Source organism: Camelus dromedarius, chromosome 32 (genome assembly GCF_036321535.1).
Source record: "Camelus dromedarius isolate mCamDro1 chromosome 32, mCamDro1.pat, whole genome shotgun sequence".
Lineage (NCBI taxonomy): Eukaryota > Metazoa > Chordata > Mammalia > Artiodactyla > Camelidae > Camelus > Camelus dromedarius.
The window spans coordinates 14,849,304-14,870,859 of NC_087467.1; the positions used below are offsets into that span (position 1 = coordinate 14,849,304).

General features: G+C 40.6%; 2 protein-coding genes across 24 annotated transcripts in view; one reads left to right on the forward strand and one right to left on the reverse strand.

Moving 5' to 3' along the window:
- The window catches only part of LOC105086388 (uncharacterized), a 67,405-nt gene extending 46,522 nt beyond the window's left edge, over positions 1-20,883 (forward strand). For 12 of the 16 annotated variants that reach the window (XR_010378675.1, XR_010378679.1, XR_010378680.1 and 9 more), the window contains 2 exons: positions 7,138-7,230; positions 7,801-7,942. Coding sequence is in view for 5 of the 16 variants with exons in the window: in XM_010976922.3 (XP_010975224.1) it covers positions 7,138-7,230; positions 7,801-7,909 (202 nt within the window). In the remaining 11 variants the exon portion in view is untranslated. Of the gene's footprint in view, positions 1-7,137; positions 7,231-7,800; positions 7,943-8,898; positions 10,555-16,674 lie in introns of those variants that run through there. The other 4 variants (XM_010976929.3, XM_064481544.1, XM_064481545.1 and 1 more) reach the window with 4 other exon arrangements.
- An 85-nt stretch (positions 20,884-20,968) lies between these two features.
- The window catches only part of RBBP8 (RB binding protein 8, endonuclease), a 75,156-nt gene continuing 74,568 nt past the window's right edge, over positions 20,969-21,556 (reverse strand). For all 8 annotated transcript variants that reach the window (XM_031439073.2, XM_031439071.2, XM_064481541.1 and 5 more), the window contains one exon: positions 20,969-21,356. In XM_031439073.2, the coding sequence (XP_031294933.1) occupies positions 21,259-21,356 (98 nt within the window). In that variant the 3' untranslated portion in view covers positions 20,969-21,258. The remainder of the gene's footprint in view (positions 21,357-21,556) is intronic.

The window sequence follows — 21,556 nt, forward strand, 5'->3', positions numbered from 1 at the left end:
ACTTTGGAATGTTGGAAATGTCTTGGAACTAGATAGAGGTGGTGGTTGCACAACACTGTGAATGTTCTAAATACCTCTAAATTGTTCCCTTTGTTTCCTTTGGAGCAGGAAGTAGTTACATTTATTTACTTATTAATGGAGATACTGGGGATTGAACCTAGGACCTTGTGCATGCTAAGCACACACTCTACCACTAAGCTGTACCCTCCTACCTGAATTGTTCCCTTTAAAACAGTTAATTTTCTGTCATATGGATTTCACCTCAACAAATAATTTAAAAAAAAAAAAAGCAACGAGGTGCATGTGGCCCATGGATGATAATATACCAATTCCTGTTATAAAAGAGAATAAGGGTGTGGAGGGTATATATAGTTCAAGTGGTAGAATGTGTGTTTAGATGCATGAGGTTCTGGATTCAATCCCCAGTACTTCCTCTAAGAATAAATAAATAAATCTAATTACTCCCCCCCCCCCAAAAAAGAGAATAGAATAGTTCAGTGACAGTGAGTTTTTATTGTCATGGGTGTTTGTGTTATTATAATCATTTATCCCATCAAAGAGCAGAAATAAGGCAATTTTCCAGGCATAATATTTGCAGGGATAAGAATATTGAGTGTGAAGATGTTTCCAAACCTAACCAGGCAGGTTTTGGTCAAATTTCAAACAAAATTTAAATACATTGAATCTTTTGATAAAGACCAAATTCATGTTGAAGGGCTTTTACTATTTTTAAAACCTATTGAACTTCTCTCATCCCAATTTTGGGAACTAAAATAAATGTTTGGGGCTTTTTGTCAACTTCCTGTTTCTAAGGAAGAAGAACCTAGAAAAGTCTCATGTAAAATGTGCCAGAAGCTTTTGGAATGTCAAAGAATTCCCAAGAAACAAGGGGAATTCGTTCATTGTAAAAGAATCTGAAAGAAGACACTAGATAATTTTATTTAATAAATATACAGGATGACTCTTTCTCAAAGATAACTTAAGGGATTTAATTAATTTGGGGTTCAGTGACCCCAAAGCCAAGTTTAATTCAAACATTAAAACAAACTGTGAGAAGACTGTAAGCTATGGAAAGATGACAAATTCTCATGTGAAACTGGGCAGCTTGGCCTGATAGGGCTCCCTCCTATTTTAAATTCATTTGAACAATTAGGAAATGTGAGACAAAGAAGCTGTTTTCAAAGGAGAAGAAGATAGAAAAGAAATGATGTCTCTGATTTGACTTCTGTGTGCATGGCCAGCTTTTCCAGGTGATGGAGTTACCATAGCACCAATTCACTGGAGGACAAGCCCCCTTAGATGGCTTTTGTTCAAAGAATAGCCATGTTTCAGGTTACAACAGGATCCATTTAGGCTTTGAAAGAGTCACTAACAAGAAGGGCTGCCTGACATCAGAATAGCTCATTCCTGAGTGATGACTGTTTTTCATGGTACCCTGCTTCCTAACTTAGATGCCTAGGATTCTGGGGTGTCCCCCTTTCTACTTGTAGAAACATTTAACAGAGTTTATTTACATTTTCTTGTGAATGAGTCTAAGGCAATGGGTATTTACACTTAGCCAGATTTCACTGTGGAATAACAAATGCTGTTTCCTGAGTTCGGGTTCTGGTGAGCAGATTAAAACAGTATACCTGGGCAGAAGCCTCCTTGGAGACCCTGGACATTCACTTTATAGTGGCCCCCAATCTTGCCCAAGACAAAGGCTGGCCTAGGAAGGGTCAACATGCACTTTGGGCCTGTGGATGAGAAACTCTTGGAATGAAGGACAAACACCAGAACACTTAAGGACATTTCTTGATCCTGGAAGATTTATTTAGCTTTAACTCTTAGGTTGAAAGTTTGTTCACAGCCAAGGCGGGAGTAGGATTATTGGTGATTTTTTTTTTCTTTATGCTTTGCTGTATTTTCTGCAATGAGCTGTATTACTTTAATAATCAGAAAAAAAGATTCTATGCCTGTAAATTATTTTCACTGGTCCACAGACTCATCCAAACTTTCATTAAATTTGTTATTGCTCTCCTTTTAAAACTGCTTCTTAAAATAATTGCAGTAGGAAAATTCCAAGAATTACACTGGCTGTACCTTTTGGTCAGATTGATCAATGTTTTCTGTCCACACAGTCATGGAGATCTGGAAGGATTAGATGTTCTAATCACACTGGGGTGTGGACAGATCACCATGCTTGGTTTGATTGAAAGAGACAGTTGGAAGAGTTGTTGGAACTGTTCTGTCCCTGTGTGTGGAGACACAGTCTTAGAAATAGATAGACTTTTGTACCACTCCCCACATCCTTAAACTGAAATACCACAAATACTATGCTTATTGTTTACAGTCTTACCTGATTGAGGAGAAAGAGGGTGTGTGTGAATGAATGGGGACCCTAGGATCATGGTCTTCAAGGAGAAAAAGGAGTATTTAAAATACATATGTACTAAAAATATAAATATGTATACATTGAATATTTAAAAAATACATCCATGTTGATGCAGTATCCTGGGGTCCCCATTCATTCATCCATATGTGTATATTTGGAGGCTATTTCCCTGTCTTTCAGGTCAAAGTTACGTACTGTTTACAAGTTTTATCTTCAATCCTCGTATTTTATACTTCTGTTACCATAAGCATATACCTCTTAGATCAATATCGGTGTTTGGAAGAATGTAGGAATATTTTACTATCAAAGTTTCTGGGCCTAGCTTTACTTTTTGGGAGCTACAATAAAGTGTCTAATTACCAAACCAGACCCACTTCACCATCCACTTTCATCTTAGTGCAATAACAGCACTCCTGCCCCTCCTGGTTTAGATTATGTGAGAGCAGCGGATTGGGTGTTCCACACGCCACAGGCAATCAGCTCAGAAGTCATCAGCTCAGACTGAAATTAGGCTGAAAGCTGTATAATGTTAGGACGATTATAACTCTCCTTTTAGATATTTATACTTTGCAGTAAGATTATAATATCAGTGGTTCAAGTTTCAAATCTTCCATCAAGATGCCTTTTTTGCGGGGGTGGGGATTCCTCTCCTTTCCTGGGCAGTGAGAATCCTTGCCAGTGAATGCATTCCCCACCCCACACCCACTTTTGTCCCTTACAAGCTGTTTGAGATATGTCATCTGTCTCTAGTGGAATGCATCCTTGTTTCTATTTATGAGTCCTTGAAAGTAACACATATATGATGGAAACAGTTTGAGTTTCTGCAGAGACTGGCTCGTTTGAACACCATATCATGTCTCTGTTCTAATTTGGGTTTTACACATTTGGAGCCTTGCATCTTGCGAGGAAAGCATGACTTTGATTAGCTGCCTGGGTTAACCAAGGGCTGGAACAGATGATCTCTTAGGTAATCAAATTTAAGAGAGTCCAGCCATCTGTTTCAGCCTTGCACCCTCAGGGCAGCTGTATGTTGGTGGAGTTACCATGTTCCTAACTCTTAGTTTTGTAAGTTCTTCAGATACTCAGTATCATCAGATCCCCAGAGCAAATCAGTTTTTGGAGACTGATTCCCAGTAATCAAACTCACAAAAGATTGATGGTTAAACCTACGTCATCATGTGCTTGTAAGGATTAAATGAGAGCATGGACATAAAGCTTATTTACCTCTGGCCTGGCACATATATTAAATATCCTGTAGATGTTGGCTTTTATTTTATCCAGTGACCTGTCAGACAATATTTGCAGCACAGGATAAATACCAACCAGTAGTTACTCTTTGGCTTCCTCTCCCAGGTCTAGAATTCACACAGAGCATCATCCTTCTAATAGGCAGTCAGTCATGATGTGATAAAATAGGTCATTTAAAGAAAAGTTTCAGTCCTCAGGATGCACTGGGCCCGAACTGCTGTCTGTCATCTGCCGGAGAGGTGCTCTTGTCCCCTGGTTACATTTGGCATAGCTTCTGGCCAGATGTGTACAGCTCTGAAGTGCCCTCCTTTTGCATGCAGATGCTGATTTACCCATTCTGTGGACTCTCTTTAGCTTCCATTGTGGTTGATGGTGCCTGTAGATAAGAGAGAAGGTGCTGCCTCTCCCAGCTGCTGCTGCGCAGTGCCCATCAGTGACCCACTCACTGTTTGCGCTCAGGGCGTGGTGGCTGTGCTGGTTGGCCATGTCCACAGAACCTGGTGGGATTTGCTGTAGCTAACGGTTTACATAAAGTTATGCCCATGATCTGAAGAATTTCTGTTGTGCATTGGATTGCGGGCCTCCCTTCCACCCTATCTTTCAAGATAACAAATCAAGCCCTTGGGAAATACAGAGCCCTAGTAGGCTGAAATAGGAAACTCCTTATGGGAGGATGGAATGAGGGAATGGTCTGGAGCACAAAACTCTGCCTGGGAAGAGAAGACCTGACCACAAGGTAGGCTGGGTGGGGTTCAGGGTGCCAGGTAGCCAGGGGCCAGCAGGAAAGCACAGCACAGTCCCAGGTGGTCTGAGGGGAAGCAGCCTGTTGAGAAGAGGTAGAAGAAGGGGAGTGGGAGCAGAAGGTAGCACTGTCTCCCCAGTGTGGATTCTGTTCATGGTGCTGAATGGTGCTACCACTGCTGAGAGAGAGATGCAAACCATTTGGAAGGGTGGCAGCTAAGATGAGAAGTTAGTATAACCTCTACTCCATCTATTCTTGCTTTCCTCTCTCTGGGGGGAATCAGAGCTGAGTGTGTAAAGATGGTTACTCTTCATGGAGTAGCGGAAATCCATCCTCCTCTCCTGAGCCATGTCGCCCTCTGTCAACCCCCTATTGGCAGCAGTGCAATAGACGGATGATAACTCTTCAACATCAGCTCAAGAGGCTTGCAGGAAATAACAGTTTCATTTAGATTCTGACTTAAAAAGGAAAACACAAATCTTTTCAGGTTTGAGCCAGGGAGTTAATCAGTCTTACTGACAAGGAAGTCTTATAACCTCAGCATAGTCAGTTCTCTTTGGAGAAGGGGTGGGCAGGGTTTGTAAGAAGTCAGCAAAAGTGCTGTATTTCTCCTTGTCATTAAATCTACTAAGGCAAGTGTCAGGCGTTTGCCCTGGGAGCCAGGTCAGATCACCCGCAGGATGTGCGGGGTGCTCCTGCCTCCTGCAGCCGGCGGTAGGGGCTGTGGAAGAAGGACCTCTTTGCATCTTCCCCTCAGTGTCGTGGGTGTGAGGTCCCAGCCAGAGCCAGTGCGCTCTCCCCATTCCTCCTGCCCTGGCCCGTGGTGTGAGAGGTGTGAGAGCGGATTTCTCCATGTGGATATGCGCGTGACTCCCTGCTGGCGGCTCCAGGACTTTGCAGAAGGGTCAGACTGTGCTGGATGGGGGTGGCTTCAGCCAGGCAGGGCTCCGAGCCCCTCAGACCCTTGTGATGCTCATTTACCACATTCTTGTTTCCTCTGCTCACTCTCAGGCAATGTAAAAGAGGGAGGAAGTCATCAAAGCGTAGCCCTTGGTTTCTTCACCTACAGGCAAAAGTCCCCTGATTAATTAGAGAAGGGTGTTCCAGTTATTAGTCAGCTCAACCTCCGCTATACTCGGCCCTGCCGGGGTGGGGGGGGCGGCGCTAGAGGGCAGCTCGAGGGCAGGAGGGGGCGAAGGCACGTGCCCATTTCTGTACCGCCTGTCACCACAGCAGTGAGTCTTCACCTTGGCTGCCACAGTGATTCCAGAAGCATGAAGTTCCAGTTGCCATGTGTCCCACCCTGACACCCACTTCAGAGACACCAGCCCAGCCCGGCCCCTCCTCAGGCTCCAGGTTCTACTAACGCCAGCCCCTGCGTGGTAGCTGCTTCCTGCAGTGACTATCTCTTTGTGACTTCATGTTCTTGCCTTGTCGTTTCACACTTCAAAACCAGCTTAACCAATTCCCATTTTAGATGATCTCTGTCAAAAAACTACTGTGACTTCTCACTGGAGGGAGTGCCTCTTTCAATAATTCAACCCACTAACATCCATGGAGGGCAATTCTGGGCGAGGCTACGTGCTGATGCCGTGGTTCCAGAGATAAGAGGTGTCTCCGTCTTTGAGGAAATCAATGTTGAATAATGATAACAATGGTCTGTATAGAACTCTGGTTTTGAAAGCAACAACAAATGAAGGGTTAGAATTAACACATCGTTTAAAGAAAGAAAGAAAAAAGGTCTAACTGAAAAATGGGCCAAGGATGTAAACCAGTAATTCATAAAAGAAATATTAAAAATGGTCAAGATTTGTATAAAGTGGTGCTCAGCCTCACTTTAATGGAGGAAATTCACATCCACTGAGTATCCTCATACACAGCTGGAGAGAATATGGGTGTAAGTACAGCCACCTAAAGGGTCATTATGTATAACCCATCACCCCGAAGTTCCACTGTTAATAGCTGCCCCAGAGAGACACTTAAACCATGTGCCAAAGGAAGCAAAGTACAAGGATCTTCTTGGTTGTAATGTTATTTGTAACAGTGAAAAAGTCAAAACAACCAAAATATCCATAAAAAGAGGAATGGCTGAATAAATAATTGTGCACCCTTTTAATGGAAGACCATATTGCAATTTTCTAAAATGAGGTAGACCTATATATACTGACATAAAAACTGTGTAAGCCATATTGGTTAGTGAAATAATGGATGCATTACTTATGTTACTGCACACATACCATACATGTAGATGTCTTTTCTATGGGCAACTCCTTGAAGAAAATCCTGGAAGCATATACATTACATTGCCAATAGTGACGACTTCTAGAGAGAGGACATTGAAGAGGGGAACAACTGAAGGGTACAAAAACGAAAAACAAAACAAAACCCTCTAGTTTGCGAATCACTTTTACATAAAATGTCACTCCTCACACTGATTAGATAGTGTAAGCATTATTTCCACTTACAGATGAGGGAACCACAGCTGAGAGATGCTAAGCAACTTTTGCAGTCACACAACTAGTAGGGAAGTCCCTAGGCTTAGTGCCATGCTCTCCCCAGGCTCCGAAAGAAATCAGCGATTAGGTTAATTGGAATCTGACATCTTTGTCACTTCTCACTTTTAATTATTTCTCACTATTTAAAGTGAAAGACACTTTGAGGTGCCTCATACAGTCTACTGTCTGTCAGAGTGAAGGGAGGGGAAAGGAGATAATTGGCAAGCGATCAAAAGATGGTCTTGATAGGTAAGATTCTCTTACTTTTCATTTTCCAGGTGGATTCTAGGTACCTCAGGATCAGGTCTCAAAGGACCAGAGCATCTGCACCCCAGCTCTCCCACTGCCGGGGTCTCCCGCCAGATTGGAAGGTGGGGGCCGGGGAGTAGTGTACAAAACTCTGCCCTCAAGTCTCGGGGGGCAGGGAAGAGGGGAGGGCCTGGGGACAAGACTGAGCTTTGACTATACACAGGTCAGAACCCCTGGTAGGGGATGTGTAGGGAGGGCCCCTCGGGACCTGGGCCTTGCCTTCAAGAACCCCCATTTAATCTTATGACAGCGTCAAATGACTTTAGACATACAGTTGTAATTAGTGAGTGCATGTGCTGAAACCACTGATTTGCTAAATGTGAACAAAATGTATCACATTTTTGGTAACTCTGCTTTAGGAATTTTATTCCTCTGACTGTCCCTATATTTCCCCTCCCTCCCTCCATTTTCATTCTCTCTCCCCTCTACCTCCCTCTCTCTCCCCCTTCCTCCCCCCCATTCACGTAGAGGGCCTATTAACTGGCATTTACTTTAATTTCATACCAACTTTGTTAGAGGATTCTTATTGTAGCCTTTATTAACAGTACAGTTGCTATTTCAAACACTAAAAAGAAAGTAAGTGGGTGATGGGTAATGTTTTGAGATAATAATTGAGGTTTCTTTTTCTCTAGGCCGCCTTGTACCCATTGGCCTTCTCCTACTCCTGGGGACACAGGGATAGGAGGCATTACCCTCAGGAGAGAGCTGACAGACAGAGTCTTACTTAGTTCTGAGTTCTAAAATAAATAAAATAGATGCACAGCAAGGAGAAAAGTCTTGAAAGCCAAGGCTTCCATTCGTTAAGAGCTGGGTTTTTGATAGAGAAGCATTTTAGCTTCTGAAAATTTGGCTTTGGCCGTCCATAGTGGCCTCAACATCCAGGGGTGTGCCTGCATGGGCTGGTACCTGCTCCTGAGAGCCAGCATCTTTCCTCAACTCCACGTTCAGTAGCTTGAAATCAGCTGTGGTAGAAGTGTGTCCACCATGGAAGTTGGCAAACACTACAAACCAGGGCTTTTTCCTAGAGAGTCTGTTAAGATTTTGGAAGGAGAGGGACTAGGAGAAAAGCGTGCAGGTGAACTGGGCTGAACCCGGTGCAGGGAGGGGTACAGAAAAATTCCCAGGTGGCGCTGGAGATAGGAGTCCAAGGTATTGCATCTCATTTCCCACCTGCAGCTCTGTGAGAAGGTAGCAGCTGCACAGAACGCTGTGTGTGAAAATGGGCAGAAATGACAGCAGGGCACGTCTAGGTGTAGGGACAACCTGAGAGAGCTGGTCTCCCTGCCCCCCATCCCCCAGGCCTTCCTCAACTCTATTGAGGCCAAGAAGACTTTAAAGACTTCTGTTACACACTGGGATAGGGCAGAGATCGGGTCAGAGTCTCAGAGTGCATGGGCCAGTGGGGTTCACTGACCTTCCCTTGGGCTTACTAACTTTTTCCACCAGTTCCTCCTGTGCTGTGTTTTTCTCACTAATGAAATCCCATTTAATGGGCAGCTACCCCAAGGATCTCACTTAAGATCTATCCTGTAGAGTTGCCCCTACTCTTCTGATGGTTGAGTTCATTAAAATGCTGCATTGAGCATCAGAAAATTAGGAAGAAAATGACCCAGAAGGCTGAGTCTGCTCATGGTCCTCTGACAGACATGGATTCCTGTGAGCGCCCCCCTCTTTTATTTATTTATTTATTTATTTGTTTGTTTGTTTGTTTGTTTTTGTTTTTATTTTAGTGGGAGGTAATTAGGTTTCTTTATTTGATGGTGGTATTGGGGATTGAACCCAGGACCTCAAGCATGCTAGGCGTACACTCTACCACTGATACCACTGAGCTATACCACCCCCTCCTTCCTTTTAAATGAAGCCCCTGCCATGTTAGAAAAAGAAGAGAGGGAAGATTGGCCAAAACCATGGAAAATGGCAACTGAAAAGTTCTGTGCTGACAGATGGAAAAAGAGAAAGGGGAACACGTGGAGGACAGCCAAGACCGCAGTGAGAGTGAAAGAAACGGGAATAGAAACAAACAGATGACAACAATCCAAAGGGAGCCACAGAGGAAACACGGAGAAGAAAACGGGTTCTGTGAGAAATTCTGTGTAGAGAGTGCTGCGCCGGAAAACAAGATCCGTGGGAACACAAAACAGAGAAAGAAGAAAAATCGAGAGATGTGAGTTCCAGTGCGGCCAGGACCCCTGATTTCTCTGCTTCCTGGGGTGTGGTGAGGTGGGGAGCTGTTCCATGGCTCTGTGATTTCCATCAGGAAACAAGGTGTTTCATACTTGGCCAAGCCTGGTGTGCACTGGCCTGTGAGAACCAACTGCTACATTTTCAGGAATTTTGTTAAACACAGATATTGTAAAAATTAAATTATTTATTAAATGTTACTAAATATTTACAGTTTACATTTATATTTACATATTAAATATTTACAACTAAATAAATTATATTTAAAACACAATACTAAAAACTCATCACATTCTAATTTATTTTACTATTTGTATGTGTCTATGGATCTTAAGTCTGTTGTGTGGAAATACTGTACCATCTGTGGCTGTCACCACATAGCTCTTCCCAACTTCACCTTCAAGTGACTTCACATTGTTCGATTGAAATCAGCCACAGTGGGAGTGTTTACATCACGGAAATCAGCAAATGTTACAAATCCAGGCTTAAAATACTGTTTTATTGATCGTCTAAATGTAACAACATAGTGAAGACAATAATAATGTAGGCTTAAGCTTAATAGTGTGTTGTCCTGTAGCTGTTACATCATGAATAACACAAGAAATTGAGGCAGTATTCTTCCAGTGTTCCAAAACTATCATCTGATTCATCAAAAAAGTTGCTTACATCATTAATGAATGAGTGGTGTTCTCTAAAGTGTCTTTATTGTTTCACTTTTGTCCTACTTGTTAAAAATACATGAACATATCAACCAGCGTTCATGGCAGGGCTGTAACATTGTTTGCTGCAGACACCAGAGTTGAGCAAAAGTCAGTAAAATCATCCCTTGAAAATCAATTGCTATGTGGAATTTAAAGTGTTGTATGTTTTCCTGGTAGTAGTAGTAAATTGGGTGACTCATATCCTTTATATCAGTAAAATCTATGGTAAACTTATGTACCAGTATTTGTACACAGGTGGGGTTTTTTTTGTTCTTGTTGGAGAGCCAGTTGTTAAACATTTACCAGCACATCACTGGGTAGTTTAGTCACTAACCATGACCTCACCTAGTAACGATGACACCCAGATGCCTTCCTTTAGAAAAGGACCTGGAGGCAGCAAAAAAAACACAACACATTTTCCTTCCTTTCTTAAAAATTGTGGCAAAATATACATAAGATTTACAATTTTAACCCATTTTTTTCTTCTGCAACGTATTTCTCTTGTGAGAATCGATACTGTAGGTATCTATAGTGAGGAATACTATTTTTCCTATTTTTATTTTTTAATTATAATTTCTAAATTTTTATTTTTTAAGTTAAAATTTTTAATTGAAGTACTGTTGACATACAATGTTATATTAGTTTCAAGTGTACAACATAATGATTCAACATTTGTATACAAAAATGACCACAATAAGTCTGGTTACCATCTGTCACCATGCAGAGTTAATAGTTTTTTTCTTGTGATGAGAGCTCACAAGAAAAAAGATTTTCCTTAAGATTTACTTTCTTAGCAGCTTTCATGGCCTTTTTAAAAAAAATATATTTTTATTGAAGTACAGTCAGTTTACAATGTGTCAATTTCTGGTGTACAGCACAACACTTCAGTCATATAGGAACATACATATATTCGTTTTCATCTTCTTTTTCACTATAAGTTACTACAAGATACTGAATATAGTTCCCTGTGCTATATATCTTAGAAGCTTTCAAATTTGCAATACAGTATTACCAACTATAGTCACTATGCTGTGCATTACATCCCTATGACGAATTTATTTTATAATCAGAAGTTTGTACCTCTCGACCTCCTTCATCACCCAACCCCTGAACCCTCTTCTCTCTGGCAACCATTAATCTGTTCTCTGTGAGTTTGATTTTGCTTTGTTTTGTTTTTTAGATTCCACGTAGAAGTGAAATCCTACAGTATTTTTCTTTAACATTTTACTGAGCATAATCCCCTCAAGTTTCGTTATTTTAACCATTTTTAAGTGTGCAGTTCAGTGGCATTTAGTACATTCACACTGTTGCACAACCATCCCATCTATCTCCAGACCAGTTCAGCGTGCCAAACTGAAACTCCCCACCTATTAGACAACTGCTTATTCCCTGCTCTCCCAGCCCCAGGTCACCTCTGTTCTACTTTTTGTGTCTGCAAATTTAACTACTCTAGGTACTTTATCATGCAATATTTTTTCATTGGTGTCTGGCTTATTTCACTTAGCATAATGTCTTCAAGATTCATCCACACTGTAGCACGTATAAGAATTACCTTCCTTTTCATGGCTGAATAATATTGTATGTATACACCACATTTTTTTAAATTGAAGTATAGTTCATTTATAATATTGTGTTAGTTTCAGGTGAACAGCACAGTGAATCATTTATATATTTTTTTCAGATTATTTTCTGTTATAGGGTTTTACAAGATACTGAGTGTAGTTCCCTATGCTATACAATAAATTCTTGTTGCTTATCTATGTATAGTAGTTTGTATCTAATAAATTAGGTGCACCCCCCCCCCATGCTCCTAATTTATCCCCTCTTCTTTCCCCTTTGGTAACCATAAATTTATTTTCTATGAGTGTTTTTGTTTTGTGAATAAATTCATTTATATTACTTTTTAGATTCCACATATAAGAGATACATAATATTTGTCTTTCTGTGTCTGACTTCAAGTATAATATTATTTAGATCCATCCATGTTGCTGCAAGTGGCAGTATTTCATTCTTTTGAATGGCTGAGTAATAGTCCATGGTATATATATATATATACCACATCTTAAGCCAATCATTTGTTGGTGGGCACTTGGGTTATTTCCATATCTTGGCTATTGTGAATAGTGCTGCTGTGAACATTGGGGTGCACTATCTTTTAGAATTAGAAGTTTTGTCTTTTCTGGATAGAAACCCAGGGGTAGGGATTGCTGGATCATATGGTAGCTCTATTTTTAGTTTTTTAAAGGAAGCTCCATACTGTTTTCCCAGTGGCTGCACCAATTTGCATTTCCACCAACAGTTATATACCACATTTTGTTAATCCGTTCATCCATTTAGGGACACTTGGGTTGTTTTCACCATTTAGCAGCTGGGAATAATGCTGCTATAAACATGGGTGTACAAATAACTGTTCTTTCCTTCCTTTTTCTGAATGTCTTTAATTCTGGAGCCACTGAAAGGCAGATGAGAGCTGGATGGGTCAAAATGGGGCCCGCGGACTATCTCATCTCTTGCTCTCCCTAAATGCTTGCTGGCTATTTATGCTCCCTCTTCTCAGATGAAAGGCTGTGTGCTTTGGGAATGGCACCCAGAGAAGCCAAGCTTGGCTGCTGATGCGTGACACCACCCAGTGCCTTTGCCGATGGCTGGGTTAGGTTCAGTGTGAACTACCACCACAGTGTGAACCACAATGGTCCCCCACCCCCACCACTGCCGCCCTGAAACTGTTGGCAGAAACCGCAGAGGGGTGGTGGGGTGGTGGGCAAAAGGTCTTTGATATTGTGAGACGCAAGTGGCCTCAAGGGATGAGAGGAGCAGCCAAGGGCTTGGCCCCTCTTCAGGGTCAGGAAATGCCACTGACACTGAGCAGCCAGTGTGATGTGGATCTAAATAAACTTTATTTCAAGTGCTGGAAATAATCCATCCTGATTTGTGCCTGGTTGCTGAAAATGCCATCAGCCTTTCCCCAGATGGAACAAATTATTTGCTATTAAAAATTCATTTAAAAATAACATGACCAATCAGTGTGTTTCACTGTCAACTTATCTTCTAAAAGGAACTGAAAAAAAAAAAGAAAGAAAGAAAATCAGAAAATTCTGTTGTTTTTTTTTTTCCTGAAGGAGAAAACAGACACCTTCAGTTCCTCTGAGCAAGTGGTAGAGTCGTGTTCAGCAGGGCAAGGTCAGCACGACAGATCTTTTTACGTGACATCAAAGGATGTGCAGACAGCGGAATCAAAGCTTAAAATGAAGAGCACTTCCAGATAAATTTAAAAAAATCTTTGTCGGGCTTAGAAAAGCTTTCCAAGTTGTGGAGTGCTGGCCAGTGCTGATATGTTAAGAACCTTGATAAGGGAGGGGCAGAGGCTTGCAACGTCGGGATTGCTGACTGAGGTCAAACAGTACTTACGCAGCAGCCACCTTCCTCCACACCGTCTGCTCTCCAGTTCTGTCTTCTGAACCCCTAGTTAGATGTATCTGCAGTCCATTCCTTAACTCTTGCCCACACCCCTGGCCATGTGACAGTCTGGAAGCTGAGTCTGTTCTGAGCCCCGTTTCTACAGAGTGCGCCAGTAATCAGCCCTGAGTAACGCTCTTGGTTGTGCCAGGTGATTGACCCTCAAGACCATCATTGAGGAACAGGGGCTCCAGGTGCTCTGGACTGAAACAAGCCATTCCAGTCCATGTCTTCACCTGAGGCTGCACGTACTGGGCTTAGCACACTTTTGCTCAAAGAAATGGGTATGAATCAACAGAGCTTTGGGAGGGGTATGTGTGAATCTTTTGTCCCAGAAAGAAAAAGTCCTAAGGATCTAGGGAGTCGACCTGCTTTATTTTTTTCTGACCCTAACATAAAAACTGGTACTCACCAGGTGTCCGTAAACAACCCTAGCAGCTCTGAAATTGCTATGGGGTAAAGCTGACTTCTATTTAAATAAATTTTACAAGATGGGCTTTGATTGACAAAAGTAAGCAGGTTTCCACTTCGATATAAACCATTTTCAACAGTTAAAAACAATCCAATCAGAAAATGGGCAAAAAAGATGAAGAGACATTTCTGAATACAGATGATATACAGATGGCAAATGAGCATATGAAAAGATGTTCAGCATCATTAGCCTTCAGGGAAATGCAAATTAAAACCACAATGAGATATCACTACATGCCTGTTAGAGTGGCTAAAATAAAAAATAGTGACACCACCAAATGCTGGCAAGGATGTGGAGAAATGGATCACTCATACATTGCTGCTGAGAATGTAAAATAAAAGCTACAGCCATTGTGGAAAACAATTTGGCAGTTTCTTATAAAACGAATCATGCTATTTACCATATGATCGAGTAATGATACTCTTAGGCACTTTCCCAGAGAAATGAAAATTTGTGTTCACACAAAAATTACTACTTGAATGTTCATAGCAGCTTTATTTGTAATAGCCCCAAACCGGAAATAGCCCAGATGTCCTTCAACAGGATAAACAAACTGTAGTACATCCACACCACAGAATAGCAATCAGCAGTAAAAAGGAATGAAGTATTGACGCATGCAAAAATTTGTATGAATTTTGCTGAGGGAAAAAAAGCCAATCCCAAAATGTTACATACTGTGTGATTCCATTTATCTAGCATTTTTGATATAAGAAGATTTTAGAAATGGATAACAGTTTATTGTCAGGTGGATACCTGAGTATGTGATAAAATTGTATAGAACCGAATACACATACACACAAAGGTGTACAGATGAAACTGGGGAAATCTGATTAAGGTGGTGGGTGGTATTGGAGGCAGTATGCTGGTTGTGATATTGAGCTATAGTTTTACAAGATGTTACCATCGTGGGAAACCGGGTGAGGTGTTCACAAGATCTCTCTATTTCACTACTACATGAGAATCCACAGTTATATCATTAAAATTTTCATTAAAAGAACATTAATCATAAGCACAACATTTCCCTTAAAAAGTGTAAGTCCAGGAAAACAGGCCAAATTTTCAATTCTATTCTGGAATGCCACGTCTTTCTCAGAACTTCAGTTACTTCAGATCACGCTCTTCCTATACACCTGCTTGGATGTACTCATCTGCATATTTTCCCCCCTAACATAGTTTTTTCTTTCTAGTTCTCCCACCTCCCTCCCCGTACTAATCTATAGAGTAGCCATTACGTTCTTTGCATGTTGATGAGTTAATTTGTGGCTAATGTGACCTTGAGCCACACAGCCATTAATGGCCCTCTTGCTCCCTGTATCTCATGTGAAGAGATTTCCTTTCTTAGGAGTCTTGAAATTGTCTAGCAGATGATCCTCCAAGCATTACAAAAGATTATGACTTTAGATCTACCAGTAGAGAAGTCTTACATCCTGGAAGTAAAATCTTTTTTTATAGGAAAGAAACTAAATTTTCTTAATTTTTTTCTTTTTAGTTCCTGCTCTGTGTTAGACATGAAGCCTGTTACTTTGTTTTGTTTCATATTCTTAACAAGCCTATGAGGGAAGATTGGTTTTGCTATTAACATATATAAACAAACTGGGGACCAGCAACATGGTCCTCACCTGGTCACATAGCTAAAATGTAGAGACTCCTTACTGGGGCCTGGGTTGGTTTGACCCAAAGTGCATTCTCTCCCTACCACATCTGCAGTTCTTGAACTTTCTGGTGTCAGGATCCCTTTCAACTTAAAAGATATGCTTTGGTTATTTACATTTTATCAATTGATATTTATCATATTAGAAATTAAAAGATACTTAAAATGCTTATTAATTCCTCTAAAAATAACAAAAATAAACCCATTACATTTTGACAAAAAATATGAAATTTTAATGAAAAATAACTATATAGTTCCAAAAAATAAACTTAGGGGAGGGTATAGCTCAGCGGTAGAGTGCGTGCTTAGTATGCATGAGGTTCTGGGTTCAATCCCCAGTACCTCTATTAAAAATAAATAAATATATATAATTAGGCCTAGTTACCTACCCTCCCCACCCAAAATCTGAAAAAACAAAACAGATGTTTCAAATCTCTTCAATGTTTGGCTTAACAGAGGATAGTTGGATTCTTGTCTGCTTCTGTATTCAGTTTGTGATAATGTTTTGGTTGAGAAAATAAAAATTAGGCCTGACACATTTTTAATGGATTTCCCAGATAATTTTGGATTTTAGTCTTTGATGCTATGTCAGTACTCAACAAGTGGCAGTTTCTTAAAGGTCAGTTACAAATGTAGAATCTGAAACCATATCAATGAATTTTTTTGTACTCTGTTGCATTAAAACCCATAGGGCTATCTTGCAATTTGGATTTTTTATCTACACATGATTTGTAATAAATCATTGGTCATTTGAAAAATATTGATTCAACTGAGGTATGTAGATCTCCTAGATGTTGACACATTTCAGCATATGATAAAAAGTCACATTCATTAACACTGTCACTGATCTCATCAGAAAAGTAGCAGTACCAGTTTTCCAAAATTCTGATTTTTACTTGAAATCTCAAATTTTATCATTGGCAACAAATATGGAAGGTTGTTTTCCTTGCAGTAACAGGCTTACTTCATTCATTTTTGAAAAAATGTCTGCCAAATAATCAAGTCTGAATAATCATAATATTTGTTATTCCTTCTTTTGTAACAGCATTCCATGCAGAGTGGATAGTTCAGCATGCAGCTCAATTGTGCAAGTGCTTTTCTTCAAGACAAACATCCCTATGCAGAATGTTAAAAAGCGTAGCTTTAAAGAACAAGTATGGAAGAGCAAGCCCACCACCATCATTGCTGCGCTCACTGCAGGTACATACAACTCTAGGGACCCAAAGGAACAAACTCTGGGGTGCCTGGCAGACTCTGCTGCATTTCCTGGGCAGTGCCTGGTCCTTCTGCTCCATGGGGAGTACATTGTACCTTGGACCCTGTTCTCCTTTTCCAGCATGGCAGCTGGTTACCTGAGAAATGAATTGCTGCTCAGGTGAAAATGACCATTAAAGTATTCAGTGTATAGGTAGGCATGTTCACATTTGAACAGGAGCCTCCTGGAGTTCTGTAGAAAGCCTGACCATGAAGAAATAATACTGTAATGAGGAGCATTTCATTAGGATCACAGGCAAATGGGGGTAATTCTGGAGCCTTTGAAGAGTCTACTCAGTTGAGAGCAAGTCACAGGAATTAGATGATAAAATGATTGGAGGAGGGAGACAAAATCCTCACAGCAGGGGGTTATCTCCTCCTGAGATGAAGACTATAGGTTTTTATTTGTTTCTAATGAATGGAAAACATGCAATGTTTACATTGTTAAAGGACAAATAGAACCGTGATAAACATCTTCGTTTATACAGCTGATTTCACAGGTGATCATATTTCTGACATTTCCACCTTGTTCTCTCTTGGAGGTGTTGGGACATTACTTACGTAAGTCATGTTCTAGTATTTTCAGAGGAAGTCTTGACAGGCCTCCCACTGTAGTTTTCCTACAGTGGAGGCTTTCATCTGTTTTCTATGCAGAGAGAGGGTGGGGTGTGCCAGGGAACATCTTTGGATAATTCAGCAGCTGTGTCAGGTTAACCTGGCTACCCCTCTTGTCTGGAACAAATGGGGTGCCCAGGAAAGTAAGTTGGGGCACAGGTGGTGTTGCGAGCAGACACCTTGTACCTGAAACGCACACTCACCAGCTGAGCTGTCAGCCTTCTGTGTGCTGCATCTGCAGACAGGCAAACTGGCTTCTCTTTCAAGCCCTGAATTATGAAACAAGGTTGTGTCCGTTTTGGAAAGTCCCTTTGAGAGTGTTCTTCTAAAAGTACTAATTCAGTCTTTTGGTTTTCTTCTGGGCCTGGGAGCGCTTTTCTGTTTCTGCCTCTAGTCTTTGCTGATTTCAGTATGAGCAGGTAAGTAGTGGTCAATTAATATTTATGGAATAAAATTTATGGAATTAAATTCACTCTTCAAAAATAACAGCATTTGAAAATGACTCCATGGCCTAGAAGTGACACCTGCTGTGGAGGAGTACCCCTGCTCCAGAGTTTGAACAGTTAGAAAGTGCAGAGGATCCGGGGGCTTAGGAGGAGTGCCGGGGTCGTGGACACTCCTCTGTGCAGTTTCCTTAGAGATCCCGACTTAAGCACCCACATGTGCCCTGTGGGCTGTGACTTCCCTGCTCTCTCCTGCCCTGGTAATTCGCTTCTCCTCAAAGCCCTCACCACAGCTGGTAACACCCCTCCTGTTCTACTGCCTCCTTGTGACCCTTTTCCTTTACAGACCCGTCTCCCACCTTGCTCCTCCAGTCTCTCTAAATGCAACCTAGTTGTTGAGGAGGAGCTCAAATTCTGACTTGTCCAAGAGGCTTGCTTTCTGATTCATCACCACCATCTCTGCAATACCGACAATGATGATAACAGCTATCAAGAACTGAATGGTTACTATGGACCAGGCTCTGAGGCAAGTTCCTGTAGCATCTCATCCAGTCCCCACGATAACCTTGTTATTTGAAGGTACAGGAAGGTGGGAGAATTTGAGTGCATTGGCCATGTCATACTCTAAGTGACAGAGCTGGTACTCCTGCCCTGGTTTGTCTCTGACCTGCTTCTCTAGGTTAACTCATCTGCAGGCACAGTTCAAGTTCAGATAATCCTTAGTATTTCTTTGGCACTCAGTCCAAGGTCCTTTGACCTCTTAGGCATCTTTGTATGTTTATATCCGGTCTCCCACTGTTTAGTAACAGACCTCACATCTCTGTATCTCCGAATGCTTAGCATATGGTAAGTACACAGTGTTAATTTTTTCTTCAGGACCATGAATTATTGCCTCAGCGATTTGTTTTATTCTAACAATAGCTATGTTGACAAGCTTGTTTTTGCCCAGTGAGCTCTCATTACTGTACCAAAGGTTTACAACTCATACCTTATTTATCCTAGAAATTTGTAAATGATCATCCCATTCAGCCCCTAGTTTCCACTGATTATCCTCCAAAAATAGCTCTCTTGTGGCCTCTGCTGGTGTCACAGTAGACAACTGCTTCATTAACTCCTTAAGTGCATGCTGAAGGATTTGAGTCTAAGGACACTTCAGCCTTCTAAGGAACCATTTTAACAGCATCAGCTCAGCAAAGAGATTTTGAGATATGTCTTAAACTGCTAAGTTTGTTGAGAATAGACAGCTGAATGGTAAAAATCGAGATGTATTTTAAATGCTTGTTTCTGAAGTGGTATTTTTCAAAATTCATGCTTGTTATGTTAAGATGTCAGGGACAGGTGGAGGGTGTAGCCCAGTGGTAGAGCACATGCTTAGCATGCACCAGGTCCTAGGTTCAATCCCTGGTACCTCCATTAAAATAAATAAACTTAATTACCCCTAGCCACAAAAACAGAGTTAAAAAAAATGTCAGGGATAACTGAAGATTCTTAGGTGTGTGTTTTTTCAAAAGCTTGCCCCATTGGAAAACATCTGTCAAATTCTGCCTGATTCTGATACTGTACTTAGTATTATGCCTGGAAAGATAGTGCCTGGTAAATGTTAAGTAAATGTATTAATGTTATTTGGTTTATATAACACTATTCCTTTTTTAACAACTGAATTATGAATTAAAGCTAACCTGGGGAAGGAATATTTGCTGTTTTTCAGTTACTGGTTTTAGAGGTCCTAAGAATGTCCTCTGTGAACTTTTAAATACAAATGCTAGATGCAGTTTAAACTGAGGTACTAATACTTGGAGCCTACCAACAGCTGCCTTTCCAGTTGGACTTTGTAAGATTTTTCACTACATGAAAGGTGTTAGGGAATATTTTTCTGCTTCATTTGTTCTTTTCTCAAGGTAGCACGTTGTATCTTCTGTATACATTTGGGTACTAGTGATTAACTCATTCAAACCACTGCCTATGACAACCTTGGATTTCAAATGGTTTAATCGGAATGCCTGTCAAAGGCAGAAAAGGTGTTAGTCCAATGTTCAGTGCTGACATAGAGGTTCTGCATGCTTTCAAAGTTTAAATCACAGGTCAACTTTAAAAAGCTCATAGGCAACCTGAAACTATATATAGCTATATACAAACAGTGACTGATACGTATTTGAAAACACTGTCTAACATGAATAATGCTTTACAAATGAAGAAAGCCCTTTCATATACATTTAAAGTTTGACAGTGTGCTATGTGTCACAAACTGCAGTTTTGAGTTTAAATGCATCTGTCTAACTCAAGTGTCTTTAAAAAGCATAAATTTCATTACTTCAATTAAAGGTAGAGCTGGTCAATAGCAGATGAAAGGACCTCGGTTTACCCAACCTTACAGGGTGATTGAGAAAAAAATGAAAAATGCTAGTTAAAGGGTTGGACTGCTGTCAAGCCATCAGGTAGACAATCTCTTGTCTCTCTTAAACAAATCACTGGAGGTGTTTAGCTCTAACTGCACATCTGTGGTGCCCTGTTCCAATCCAGGTGTTTCTCGGCCTCCTGGCCTTTAGAAGCACTAAACTATAGTGGACACAAGCGCTGATTCTGGAATCAGGCAGTCCCGAGCTCTAATTTCACCTCTGTTACTAGAGGTAGCCAAGTAACAATTCTGACCGATGAGAAATAGGAAAAACAAGCATGATGAAAAGAAAACATGTGAAGAGCTGGACTATTATGATAAGATCAGGGTGTGATGTTAATTTATAGTATATGGGTAAGGAAAAAGTTCATTCTTAGTCATCTTGAAAGGAATTCACTAGAGCAGTACCTCCTTTCAAGTCAACAAGAGAAGCTAGAAAGTTAAAAAGACTTAACATTTAGCACTTTTTTGAGAAGACTTAAATGCCAGACATTGGAATGACCTACATAAGAGCAATTTGATTAAGAGAATGAAAACCTGTAATGATTAGCATGGAGTCACGGCTGAATGTGAATACCAAGGGAATATGGAGTAAAAGATCTGAAAGGCGACAAATCAGACTACAACTGCCATATTTTCAAAATTGTAATTGGGTATTAAAAGTAAATAAACAGCTCTTAACTTAAGAGTGCAAAATGAAAGCACCTTATTTTAAAGGTGCAGAGCAAGAAAATACAACATAAACTTATCCACATTTTAAATAGTTGTCTGCGTAGTAGGTAAATGCCATTTAAAAACATTTTCAATAGAAAAATGATTTATAAATCAGTTTATAGAAGATCAAAAAATCAGTGTTTAATACCGACTTTAACTATAAATAACTAAAGAAAAAGACTGCCCTCTTCTGTTTTTGCTTCAACATCTATGTCTTCTGCTCCTTGCCTTTCGGAGAAAATATTGCATTGTAAGGCTGCCGTCTTTTTGGACGAGGACAAGGATCAAGATCTTCCTTAATGTAACCTTAAAAATAAATTACAAATTTAGAAAACTGTACTTGCAACATACATGTTTCAGCATAAGCATGTCTCATGTAATGCCTTCTAAGTTTACATGATTCTTCTGTTATTAGCTGTGTCATGTTGATGAGTGATTTCACTACTTTGCATCAGTTTCCTCATTTATACTAAAAATAGCAGCAAACATCAAATGTGTTGTATACG